This window comes from Leptinotarsa decemlineata, unplaced genomic scaffold (assembly GCF_025532065.1).
Source record: "Leptinotarsa decemlineata unplaced genomic scaffold, Ldec_3_MD MMD2_tig00026299_RagTag_RagTag, whole genome shotgun sequence".
NCBI classification, from domain to species: domain Eukaryota; kingdom Metazoa; phylum Arthropoda; class Insecta; order Coleoptera; family Chrysomelidae; genus Leptinotarsa; species Leptinotarsa decemlineata.
Window position 1 is genome coordinate 9,027,618 of NW_027412676.1, and position 13,365 is coordinate 9,040,982.

Here is a 13,365-nt window from a genome sequence, read left to right on the forward strand (position 1 = left end):
CTCAGCAATTAAACTGGAAATATTGTGCTTTAACATGGAACGCCATCACTTACCATTGGCTGAAATGAATAGAGCTGTAGGGCTTCTTCAAGGTGGCATGCAACAAAATGATGTAGCTCTTCGTTTGGGGGTCTCCCAAAGTGTTTTCAGTCGATTGTGGCGGCGTTTCCGTGAAACTGGCAGTCCAGCCGAACAACATCCAGGGCGAGGACGCGCTACAACTGCAGTTCAAGACCGATTTTTGGTCTTAACCGCAAGAAGACAACCGACAATCACAGCACCTGAGTTGGTTAACGTGTTGCAGCAGACGCACCAGGTAACCATTGGTCGTGATACTGTCAGAAATCGACTGCATGAAGCAGATCTCCACAACAGAAGGCCACTTAGATGTCCACCTTTGTCGAGAGGCAATCGCGGTAGAAGATTAGAGTGGTGTCAAGAACATCAAAACTGGGATGCAAATGATTGGGCCACAGTTTTGTTTACAGACGAATCCAGATTTGGATTTCATCCAGATTCTCGTCGAGTAAGACTGTGGAGACGACCTGGAAATAATGAACGTTTGAGACACGTCCAGGAAGTCCACCCATACAGAGGTGGTACAGTAATGCTATGGGGCGGAATCATGATCGGCGGCAGAACCGATCTCGTTTTTCCAAATCGCTCCCTCACAGCTCGACAGTACCTCGACACCATTCTTCTACCTATCGTCCGTCCATTTGCTGGTGCTGTTGGTGAAAACTTCCACCTAATGCACGGTAATGCTCGTCCACATGTCGCGCGTCTAGTGACTGACTGGCTCACCAACGAAGGAGTTGATGTTTTGCCATGACCAGCACAATCACCGGACCTGAATCCCATCGAGCATGTGTGGGACATGCTTCAACGAAGAATTACTCCGCATATGGGGAACATTCACACAACGTTTCAATTGAGAGAGCTTTTAATCGCTGAATGGGCAAATGCACATCAACAAGACATTGACAATCTCATTTTGTCGATGCACGATAGATGTAGGGCCGTAATAAACCAGCGTGGAGGCCATACTTTGTACTGATTCCAATTTTTTTTGTATTATGATTTTTTTTCGGGGTGCCAAAGAAGAGCCATTTTTTTTTTTAGTTTTGCTTATATGCGCACTCAGTATTTTTGACTATTTAATAAATTTTGTTGTAAGTCACATTCGTTTAATAATCACCCGTCAACTTTTTTTTCCCTAAAGCGATCTAAAAAAAAATATTGCCATTTTTAAAAATATCCCTAGACTTTTCCGATGTGTGTATATACAGTCGATCGCTTCAAAAACATTTCACTAACTTTTTTCGAAAGCTTTTGATAATTCCTCTTCCATATTCCCTGTTTCACTATCACTGTTGTCATTTAAATCAATTACGAATTTATTTCCACCATTAATTTGGAAGTGTCCAATCTCCATATAGTCTTTTTCAACTGAAATTACTTTTTTAATCCTTTTCTGCCAGTCTTCTTCAAAAATATTAGATAGGTACTTCATCTTTAACTAGCTCTATTACCTTCTTATCAAATTTTGGAAAATTATTTTTACGCCTCATGCTTTGTTTTAATTTTTCCCAAATCAACTCGATGGGATTGAAAACACAAAAATTGGGGGTGAGTTTCAATATGGTGTTTCCATACTTTTCAGCAATAGTCTCAAGGGCATGCACTTTTTCAAATATTTTTGCCTATGAAACTTCAAGTAGTTGGTTTTTGGTATAGCAATCTTCCAAATACAAATTTTCATTCATTAAAAAAATGTATACCTAGTATGTTAGTATGAATGTAGTATCATAGTCAACATTGCAGTCCTTAAGTTTTTCTCCACATAATTTCAAAGAATTTGGAACCCATCCTTTACTTCCTCCACAATGCACAATGATTAGTCGCGATTCTTTGTTTGCAGGTACAGTGCAGGCGTACACATTCTCGAACCATCAGTCCACCCTTTCGTAACTGTGTCGTGAGTGTCATACCAAGTTTCGTCCAAATAGAAAATTTGCCGTTGTTCTTGTCTATATTTAGTTATTTGTTCTAAGTATTTGTTACGCAATTCCACTATTCTTCTGCTTTCTATAACTTCTTGACGTTTGTTCATTATTTTAAATCTAAATCCTAGTTTCTTTATCCAATTCTGAGTTTTGTCACATCAGCTCACGTTATAGCAGGTAGTATTCAATTTCTTCCTTATGATTTTAATTGTAGGAATCTCATTGCTTTTGCAACGTTTTGAACGTTTTTGAAACGTTTGGACATTATAACCAAAGAATACCACGACAATAACCCGGAAACCAACCAAAACATTGACGCCAGCCGTCAAAGTCTAGATTCCTATAGTAGACCCAAGTATGTGCCAGACTTTATAAGATACTCTCTAAGGAACCTCAAGTCTCAATTATAAATCTAATATCGGAGTCCTGGATAAATTCACAAAAGAATGCTCCTAAAAAACATTCAGGAAAGATTGGTTGGTGGCAAAGAAAATAGAATTGGAGAAGATTAAATGGGCCATCATAAACTCATTTCAATCAAGTCACCGGGACCAGATGGCATTTACCCAATAAAAATACTTTGAAAATTGTGTAAAATCTTGAGAACAAGTTTGGCTCTGAGATAATGAGTGATTTTTTTGCTGGTATCTTTTTGGCAACACTGTTTTTGACAGATTACGCGTAAATCGTGTCTTGTGTCATTGTCAAACTTCAGTTTGGTCTATAATTTAACCATGAATCGACTTACGAATGAACAACGCTTGCAAATTATTGAATTTTATTATCAAAATTCATGCTCGGTGAAAAAAGTGCATCGTGCACTTCTTCCAATTTATGGGTACTTTCGTCGGCCTACTGAGGGAGCTATTAGGAAGCTTGTGACTAAATTTCGAACCCAGTTTACATTATTGGATATTAAACCACCAACAAGCAGACGTAGAGTGAGGACCGAAGAAAATATTGCGGCTGTATCCGCCAGTGTTCGTGATGACCGTGAAATGTCGATTCGCCGCCGTTCGCAGCAATTAGGCCTCTGTTACTCCACTACGTGGAAAATTTTGCGAAAGGATTTAGGTGTAAAACCTTATAAGATACAGCCATACAGCCATATGACCTCCCACAACGTCTAACATTTGGTGAATGGGCGCTGGAAAGTTAACAAGCAAAATTGCCGCATCTGGAGTGAAGACCAGCCACAAGAGCTACCGATGCATCCCGAAAAAGTCACTGTTTGCTGTAGATTATAGGTCGGTGGCATCATCAGGCCGTACTTCTTCAAAGACAACAATGGCCGGAACGTTACTGTGAATGACGAATGCTACCGTGGGATGATTGATGACTTTTTGTTGCCCAAAATGGAAGAATTGGACAAGCCTGACATTTGGTTTCAACAAGACGGTGCCACATGTCACAGGGCATGCGAAAAATGGCCCAATTAAGAGCCGCCTTAAGTGAACAGTTTATCTCACGTTTGGGTCCGTCAGATGGCCGTCTAGATCGTGGAGCATTTATACGTGAAATACCAGTCGATATGTTAGAGAGAGTGTGCCAAAATTGGACCATGCGAATGGGCCATCTAAAGCGGATCCGCGAACAACATTTGCATGAAATCATTTTCAAACATTAAATTATATTGATCGTTCTATCGATTCCAATAAAGATTTCATCAATTTATTCAAATTTTTGTGTTGTTTCGAAAATCAAATCCTCTTAAAAAGTCACCCGTTGTATACCAAAAACATTGAGACCTATCAGTCTCATACCTTTTACATTAAAGACAGAAAAACTACTTGACAGGCATATTGAGGATGAAGCACTGGCTTCCAGATCACTGAATCGAGACCATTATGCCTACAGATCGGGTATGTCGACAGAAACGGATTTACGACGGATCATGGAAAAAGCAGAATATGTTAACAAGAACGAAGAATTGCTTTAAACTGCTTTCTTGGATATAGATAACATTTGGTGATACGTTCCTAAAATCAATCACCAAGGCGTCGAAGAGAAGAGTGATCAATCACACAAGCTAGAGGAAGACTGGTATTGGGAGAGACAGTAGTGGCACGGGTAGCAAGGAGTTGTCCTCAGATGATTAGGGGGTTCTACCCACTGTTATGGAACCTTGTAATGGACGAGTTACTACATCTTCTGGACATAATGAATGACACACAGTTCTGGACTATGCATACGACATTGTCATCCTAGTCCAGGGCAAATATAACAATACAGTGAAGGGACGCAAGCAGCAGGCCCTGAATAATATATCTAAATGGACCGATGAAGAAGGGTTCAACATAGTAGCATTCACCAAAAGGAACAAGGTAAAGGTCTTTTTAAATTTTGAGGTGGAGAGTAAAATCTATCGGGGGTGGTCAAACATCTGGGAGTGATACTAGATTCCGGATTGACCTGGAACCAACATATACAAAGAGTTAAAATAAAGGCGAAGGTAGCACTAATTCTGGCACATTTTCGTAGGTGCGTAGACATGGAGGCTTTAGCCAGATATGACGTATTGGCTCCACACCATGGTGGTAGAACCCATGATAACATATGGGGGTGGTCAAACATCTGGGAGTGATACTAGATCCCAGATTGACCTGGAACCAACATATACAAAGAGTTAAAATAAAGGCGAAGGTAGCACTTATTCTGGCACCTTTTCGTAGGTGCGTAGACATGGAGGCTCTAGCCACACATGACGTATTGGCTCCACACCATGGTGGTTGAACCCATGATAACATATGCATATATAGTCTGATGGCAAAATATGAAACAAACGACCACTATGAACAAACTAAGCAGAGTGCAAAGACGTGCATGTTTGAAAATAACGAGAGCAATGAAAATCACTTCTACTACATTGAAGACACTCTTGAATCTTCCTCCTTTACATTAAGTGATATCAGGGAAAGCAAGGGTGGGGGGCCAATTCAGACTGAAAAACTCACCGACTTACATGATACTAAAATAAATGTTCGTTATACAATTTGCGGTCTTGATCCGCGAAAAGTGGAGAAGGTACAGTCATCCTGCGAACATGCTTGGTAGAAAGACCTGGTATACAAACGGGTAGAAAACCGAACATGGAACAGGAGCTGGAATTTACTGTGCGGGAAAAAATATTCATTTCAGTTACCCACTGAGTCAGATGTATGCAATCTTGCAATGCGCAAGGAACATTAATTTGAATCATTAACGAAATTAATGGATCAATATTGACACATACAGTGAGACTGAACTTGGAGCACTGACGATCCCCAAAGTAAGATCGAAACTGATCTGGAAAGCCTTAAAGAATGGCGACCAGGAATAGATTAACTATAAACTGGGTGCCAGGATTCTCGGGAATCGCAGGTAACAAAAAAGCTAATGAAAGTGGGCCCATAATAAACATTTGAAAAAACATACCCTTAAACACACACGGGAAAGTCTTCATAAAGGGACTCAGGACAATTTCAGGGCTACTAACTGGATATTGTTCATCAAAAGGATACCTGTACAAAATAGGCCTGTATAACATAGACCTTCACTGCAGGCAATGCAATAAAGAGATAGAGACAGCACGTATGCGTATGTGAGGCATTGGAAACCAGGAGGCAAACAATTCATGCACAATCTAAATTATGTCCAGAAAAATATGACATGTATCTAGCAAGGGACCTATACAAACTAATACAGTGCACTACATTATTGGAATGGATGTCATGAAAAAGATGACATGAGGCTGCAGTGTTTTCCGTAGACTTGGAAAAAAATGGACGAGTCAGGCGGTGCTCTCATTATCGCGTCCTCAATATTTAATTGAAGCATATTGGATTCGATGTAGTTTATCCAGTTATAAGTCCCCATATTGCAATATGCCTATTAAGTAACTTTTTCTATGAGACTGATTGTACCCCAATACATTACCAGAATTGGGAATGGAAGCCCCTATCAGTCTTTTCATTTCAGAAATGTATACCAGAGCAAAACTTACTTTGAATACAGTTTATGGCCTATTTACCAAATCTACCATTTTACTTTGCAACAGTCAATGCCGCCTAGACGCTCCTCCAGTTCTGAATTTGCCCGAGACTCCGGTGTTGGACTTATAATTTCTGGCCCGGTGAAATGCACCCGGAGTCTTTCCTCCTATGTTGAGATTCGAGTTCCCTTTGACTTAGTACTCGCAAACAGCATCACCTCTGACTCGAGTTGAACGATAACTTCCTAATATGTTGGAGTTACAGTAAAAAAGCTAAATGCAGTTTGAACTATTTTCAGAAAACGGTTTTGAACTAACAAAACAAAAATCTCCATTTAAAAAGATCAAGGCAAAAAAGACAATAATTAACAGTTTTCTAAATGAATCCAAATAGAACAGAATTTATTTTTGCTTGATTTAGCCACTAGTGGGTAGATGGCAGGCCATCATTCAATACTTTATAAAAACTAGAAAGTATGTTTTGCCTCGAACAAAACAATGAATCATACGGGTTTTCCAAACATGATTATTGAAAGAAGTTCGAACTTGTTCAGATCCTATATTATTTATTTTCCGGTTGAAGACATAGGTGAGCCATTTCATTTACTTACTTATTACTGGAAAAGTACAAAATATTGCGTGTTTGGTAATTGCCTAAATGGGTTTATAAAGTGTCATTGTCTGATAGTCGGTAAATATCACTTTGATGGAATTTTTACTGAAAAATTATCATTGATAAAATTATCTGTTTTGATTACTCCAATTTGTTTTCTAAAAATAACATGACAAATTTGTATTCGTTCATTCCAGTTTACTGAACAAAATTCTATTCAACTGAGTGTTTGATAAATCTAATATAGGTAAGAAATTATCGATGACATGCCAGCATTTTGGTGGTTAGTTTTCGAAATGCATTTTTTCGGATACCTACAATATTTTGTGAATTACTTAAGGGGAATGTAATGAGCCTATGGACAAGAAAGTATTCTTCCTCCTTTTTTTGTTAGTGGGAGCTAACAAGAATACATCTTAAAGTATTTTTTCTGAAGGCAAAAATTCTAGAGTCTGGTTACACCTAATCATCAAGAATGGTAACTCTTTGTTGTTTTCAATTTCATATCTTATCAGCTATGAGCAGATTCGAGCTGGAAGCACCAGGAGTTGAATTACTTTCTACAGACTTGGATCCAATATGTAGTCGATGTATTCGCGATTTTTGTCATTAAGACTTTTAAGATTCCCGAATTTAAAGTTCCCATTTTTAGATGTCCTAGTCACAGTAACAGTGAAGTAACCAGAGTCTAGAGTTTAATGTCTACAGGAAGAGTACCAGTACTTTTAGATATTATCCCGATATCTCACACCATTAACCACAATAAAAAATGGCAAAGTTTCTTGTCCGTAGGTCAAATTGAGACGTATTTTTCAGACATTCTATATAAAATAAGATTTGAGTTTCGTTCTGAAATAACGACCACCATATCTTATCTCAATGTTGCCAGAATTTGAGTTCGGTGTATTAGTTAATTCATGCGATATTAAATATTGTAAATACCATGTTTTCGACAAAAAAAAATTACAAAATAATTAATATTTTAGAAACGTTGAGAGATAGCTATAAAATATGGTTCACAAAAGTAATTTGGATTTCGATGCAGAATTCAAAAATGATATAATATATAGATGTGGCAACAATGTGGTGATGAAAATATTTTCAAACGATAGATCACAGATCACAGCCATCTACATCGGTAACCAATATTTGAAACTCTCATTTTTTTTTTGTTCTCCAGATATGTCTAATAGACCATGCCGTAGGGACTCTCATTTATCCTTGATGAACGTAGTTTTTTTATCGATTCCATGTAGCGTCTTACTTGCTCGACCAACTACAAAAACTGAAAACAATAATAACAACAGCGAATAAACTAAATACAATATCAATTTCTGACCTTACAACTAATCCGTTAACCGTCGAATCCTTCGATACTACAGCACTGAACGCGTTGAATGAGAATCTCATCCTAAGAGCGAGGTCCCCGGCAACTCGGACGGATCACGTGGTAAGTGGGCCTACTGGTTATATTATTCTACTGTGCTCCTACCATGAAACAAAACCAGAGATTAGAATCATAAACGATATAGTCCTACCACATTAATGTGGGATCTGAGAATGCTGACTGAGCTATTATTAAATGAAATGTAGAAAATGCACCGTTAACCTCGATTTCGTCCATTTTTATATTTTGTTCTATATGTAATGAAAAGAGTGCGTGAAAACTACATTTCAGTTCTTTAGTTAACGATATGGTAAGTAGATAGAAAATTATTGTCTTGAATTCCTGGAGGTAAGTACATGCATATATTCATGGGAGCGGTAGAAAATTAATCTCAATAGTAGAATTTATGAATACTTTCACTTTATTGAAATGTTGCAAATGGCGCTCATTTCCATCCTCAAGTACTGAAAACTACACAGAAACGAAAGTAAAGTCGGCACCTTTGATGTTGAGGGGGCAAATTTTAGTAACCTTGAAATCATATGCTGAGTGAAATCATATATTGAGTAAAATCATGCTTCGCACACTGAGAAAAATTACTATGTTTGGAAAAAGGTTTACATAAAGCCAGACTGTCCCTATGGACATGTCGAAGGATTTGTGGTAAAACTTGGGGTTTAGGTCCCAAACAAATCCATTGGATTTATATGATGATTCTCAGACCAATGATCACTTATGGTGCAACTGCCTGGTGGCGGGAGGCTTTACAGAAAACGACTCGGGCGAAACTCTCTGGTTTACAGAGACAGGCTTGTCTGGCCATCAATGGTGCCACCAGTACCACACCATCAGCGGCCATGGATATCCTTTTAGATCCACCTCTCCTCCACATTTTTCTGGAGAGAGAGGCTAGATGGACTGGATATAGACTGGTGCACATTCCCAATTGCACAAATGAATTTTATGCAGAGTGCAACAGACTGTTGGTTGACGTTGAAAGTCAATGCATTCTGTCAACTACGAAGAGCCTTAAAAAGTACTGTTCTCGACTGGATCCTCCGGGAGAAGGAAATATTAAGAGCAGATGGTTGTTGGTTCACAGATGGATCAAAAACACCTTCCGGTTCTGGTGTAGGTGTTTTCAGTCGCAGACCCAGGACAGAGATATCAACCTGCCTAGGAACCTATGCGACTGTATTTCAAGCGAAAATTTACGCTATTGAATTGTGTGCGGAGAGACTGGATAAATCCAACCTCACTCACAAGTCAATAAAAATATTCTCGGACAGTCATACGACGTTGGAAGTTCTTGGCTGCTACCGAGCAACGTCTAAATTGGTAGCAAATTGCCAAAAACGACTCTCCTCGATAGCAAGACTTGACAGATTGTTTCTGGTCTGGATTCCTGACAATATTGGCGTAGATGGCAATGAGGCTGCTGACTTCCTGAGGGTGCTGCAAGCAACTTCATCGGACCAGAACCTGTCATTGGCATCGCTTTAGGCTTTGCCAAACATTGAACACCTGGATAGCAAGAAGATTTATGGACTTCTGACAGAATCTTCCGGAATTGGCTCACTCCAAGGCGTTTATTCACCCTTCTAAACTTGATACCAAACAGTTGTTGGACTACAGTAGGGATGAACTACGATGTCTAGCAGACCTTCTTACAGGTCACTGTCATTTGAATCATCATATGCAGAGACTCGGACTGTCGGAAGACAGTGTGTATCGCCTCTGGAAACAGCAGAGCATATACTTTGTGCCTGCCCCGCTGGTGACCGAATCAAGTTTTTAGAGTTCGGCAGTGCCGTACCCTTACTATCTGACCTGCAAGACCACTCACCATACAAACTAATCGGCTTCGTTAAGAAGCAGGGTTTATTTGGTCGAGTGTGCATAGGTATGAGCCACAATAAAACCTTGTGGGTTGCCATGGAGATTCGAATAGACCGACTCACTTTGGACCTTACCTAACCTAACCTACCTGCTCCAAATACAGTACATATCCGATAGAAAATAATAATATATTCGGAAAATGTTTTACGTTTACAAAACAGGGACAAAAATGAATAAATAAATCGAATCAACGTTAATCATAAGAAACACTACACAATGTAGTAGGTATATGGAAGAGTTATATAAAATTTAACTTACACGGAACATTGTCATCTTCAATGACGGACTTCGTTTCGGATTGAGACCTCAATAAGACCTCATCAGCACCTATATGGATAATATTACAAGACGGTAGCACTCAGGTCATCCATAACATTACGACTTTGTCTTGAATGTCAGAATGACAGCACGTAAAGACATTCATTCATACGCTTATTTGATTTAATCCCAGCGAAAAGGGTATTATTCGTGGAAGATTTGTTTTTGAGAAAAAAGCTTTTTGGCTTTCACTTTCCTATCTTTATATCAAAAAATTGTGGGACACTTCCATTGCGTAATGTAATAAAATGATGGTTGTAATTTGAAGTTTATTTTCTTCTTTTTAGCACCCACTCACTTTGACCTAGTGCTTGTAAATGAATGCTTGTAATTTTTACTATTCATTTATTCATATATAAAACGTTTCAATCTTTTTGACGTATCCTTTCTTTGCATTAAGACAGTGCTTCTTCCTTTATCTGCGAATAGAATCTTGATAGTAATAATATGTCGTAGACTGATTCAGATTATTTGCTCATCATGGTTAATATTGGGAGTCGACATACTGCTTGAATACTTCTGACCGTATCTAGTCGCAAAAGTAACTCGTACCTTTCAGCCGATGATAATTTACTATGGAGAAGTACAGTGCACAGACCTCTTTTAAGTACAGTGAGTGGATGGGAACTTTGCTCAATCCTCCCTATCGGCATTTATGGCGAATCATTGAAAATATGTTACTTATGTTGGTGAGAAAGATCATATCCTCAAATTATTCTGAAATCATATCAGTTGATTTGAGACTTTGCTGGTGTTGACTCGGTTTCAATATGCGTGTGGTACCTTACTTCGAAATTGTATATGATGTTATCAGTTGTATAACTTCACAACATTTTTTATATGCAGGCAGCAGAAGATTTTTTCAAAAGCTGGCAGGTCATCGATATTAATAACAAAACACAATATTTTCATTTTTCTCCAGTTTGTCCTACATCATTTCTATGATTCATTTATTTTTGCGCAGTTTTTTTTTAGTAATTTTATCTACAATAAAACATTTTATAGATATACATCAACACAAACTGTACCATGGTAACTCCAAATTGGTCTCCAAAATCTCCTGAATGGTGTAATGAAACTTACAAGCTCTTGAGCGAAAGCAGAGTTGAAAAAATACGACAACAAACTATCAAAGACATAATTAAAAAAAGTAAAGCCTTCCCAGTGAAATTTCCCATCAATACTGGCAGATGCAAAACATTGAAAAAAATTGAAGAAAAGAAGATGCTAGAAAAAAATATAAATTCTGTGTACCCAATTATTCACGAAAACGCTCTGGAACTATACTGTAAATTCCTTCTATTCAAGAGAGAGTGCGGATCTTCTAAAGAAAAAACCCTCTACGAAAAAATGTCACTCAAAGATTTCATCAACAGGCTTCTTCTTAAACGGGCCGTAATTTTTATAGGTTTGGCTGATAAATTCTTGCTCATGAATAAAAAATGTGGAATGGGAAATTGGGAGTTGGTCGGTACTGATAAAGAATTCTCTCCATTGATTATGAAAAAATGTTTAACGTACGATGAAATGAAATTGTCAGTGTTTTTGTCTGTCAGTTCTTACACCTATTTTGTGAATTTAGGGGAGAGAGCAAATTTTGGTAAACATTTGGAAAATAGGGAAGACATTGCGAGAGAAGGCATAATAATTGGCCTGATAGGTCCAAGATTGAAGAAAAGAAACGTAATGGAATATCAAGAAATTGTTTTTAGTGAAGCACAAAATACAAATGTGAATGGTTATGGTACTAAAATCAATGCCAGCGTGCACAAACTTTTTTCTGAATTCTATGAAGAAACTTGTATGGATTATGAAGAAGCATTAGAACTCAAAAACAGTGACAATGAAAGATACAGGAATTTAATGAATGATTTGCTTTTCGACAATCACTATTACTATAAAAGACTTACTATTTCCATCGACACTTTATTGGTAGAGGCGAATTATAGGGCTAAGTCTGCGGATAAAACTGCTTACATTCATGTTGTGGGGTTAGGACTAGGTGTTTGGAAAATATCGTCACACCAGGAAGAAGTGTATATGGAAACTTTCGCTAAAAGAATTTTGTAAGTGCACATATTTTTTGGCTGAGAATATTTGCCCAACGCATACAACAATATCCATACATTAAATTCAAAATATATCACCCGATTGTACCCCAAATAATGTCATTAAAGATATTCCCCGCTTGAGAAGTAAAATAGTTACTTAATCACAGATGTTGTCCCCATATAAACGGAAACCTATAAATGTCAAAATGTATGCGAGATAAATATTAAACTAGAACTTACCTTTCTACGTATGATTTATACAGCACGGGTTGGACGAAACGAGTGAAATTCTAATTATCCGAGAATTAGGGATCTATCCCGCAATCACAGTATTAGTTAATTCAACAAGTTAAACTATCCACTCACGCCAAAAAATTGATTACCGCCCGATCAGTGTGGTTAAAAAAATACGTTTAGCAGTATTCTATGTCAGAAATTATAATTGATTTTCAATAGAGTTTTCAAATTAATGAGAAAACATGTCACAAATGTAGATCTGTTGTGCTAGGCTGGTTTGAAAAATCATTGACCGTTCACTTAGAAAACATTACAAATCTCAATGCAAATGGGAGTTTCTCAAAGTAAGCAAAAATAAACTTTAAAGTCCAAGATATCCTTACGATAATATCATCAATTTCCTTCACACGAAGGACAAATAGCATCTACTGTTGAATATTTTTGAATAAAATCATTTACTTTTCAAACCATTTCAATAACACCCTCTGCTAACGCAATCATAGCAAAATTATACATGTTATTGAACAAAAACAATAGTTTTCGAAATATTTTCTAAACATTTCGTATCTTCTCTCCTGAGATCAGATAATCACTTTTTTTATTTTTTTGTTGAGGTATCCCAAAAGCATGTCATTCGAATCAATTGCTTCCCAATCCAAAAAGTTATTCTCGCTTAATTTCTTATTTTCCTGAAATCACGTTGTTTAACTAAAGTATGCAAGGCACCTGTTTCAAACCATTTTTTGAAAATTAATCTATTTCTGTATGGTTTCTTTGTGATTCTTGACTAATTTCCTGATTCCTTAGTTGACCATGATCGGCCTGTTCCAGATTTTGCTTTTCCATGACTTTTACGAACTGTTTTCCATTATTAAAACGGAAAT

The 13,365-nt window shown here is 37.6% G+C and overlaps 1 protein-coding gene and 1 long non-coding RNA gene across 6 annotated transcripts in view; one reads left to right on the top strand and one right to left on the bottom strand.

Annotated features, from left to right (window-relative positions):
- Positions 1-6,421: 6,421 nt before the first annotated feature.
- The window catches only part of LOC111508449 (ADP-ribosylarginine hydrolase CG2909), a 31,076-nt gene continuing 24,132 nt past the window's right edge, over positions 6,422-13,365 (top strand). Inside the window, exons 1-2 of one of the 5 annotated variants that reach the window (XM_074180545.1) lie at positions 6,427-6,565; positions 11,199-12,259. In XM_074180545.1, coding sequence (XP_074036646.1) covers positions 11,223-12,259 — 1,037 coding nt within the window. In that variant the 5' untranslated portion in view covers positions 6,427-6,565; positions 11,199-11,222. Of the gene's footprint in view, positions 6,566-6,643; positions 6,668-6,707; positions 6,837-11,198; positions 12,260-13,365 lie in introns of those variants that run through there. The other 4 variants (XM_074180547.1, XM_074180546.1, XM_023163947.2 and 1 more) reach the window with 4 other exon arrangements.
- Positions 7,632-10,274, bottom strand: LOC141484898 (uncharacterized). Its single transcript, XR_012466871.1, has 2 exons — positions 10,134-10,274; positions 7,632-8,077 (listed from the first exon to the last, which is right to left on the bottom strand). It is a non-coding gene; the product is annotated as an uncharacterized lncRNA (long non-coding RNA).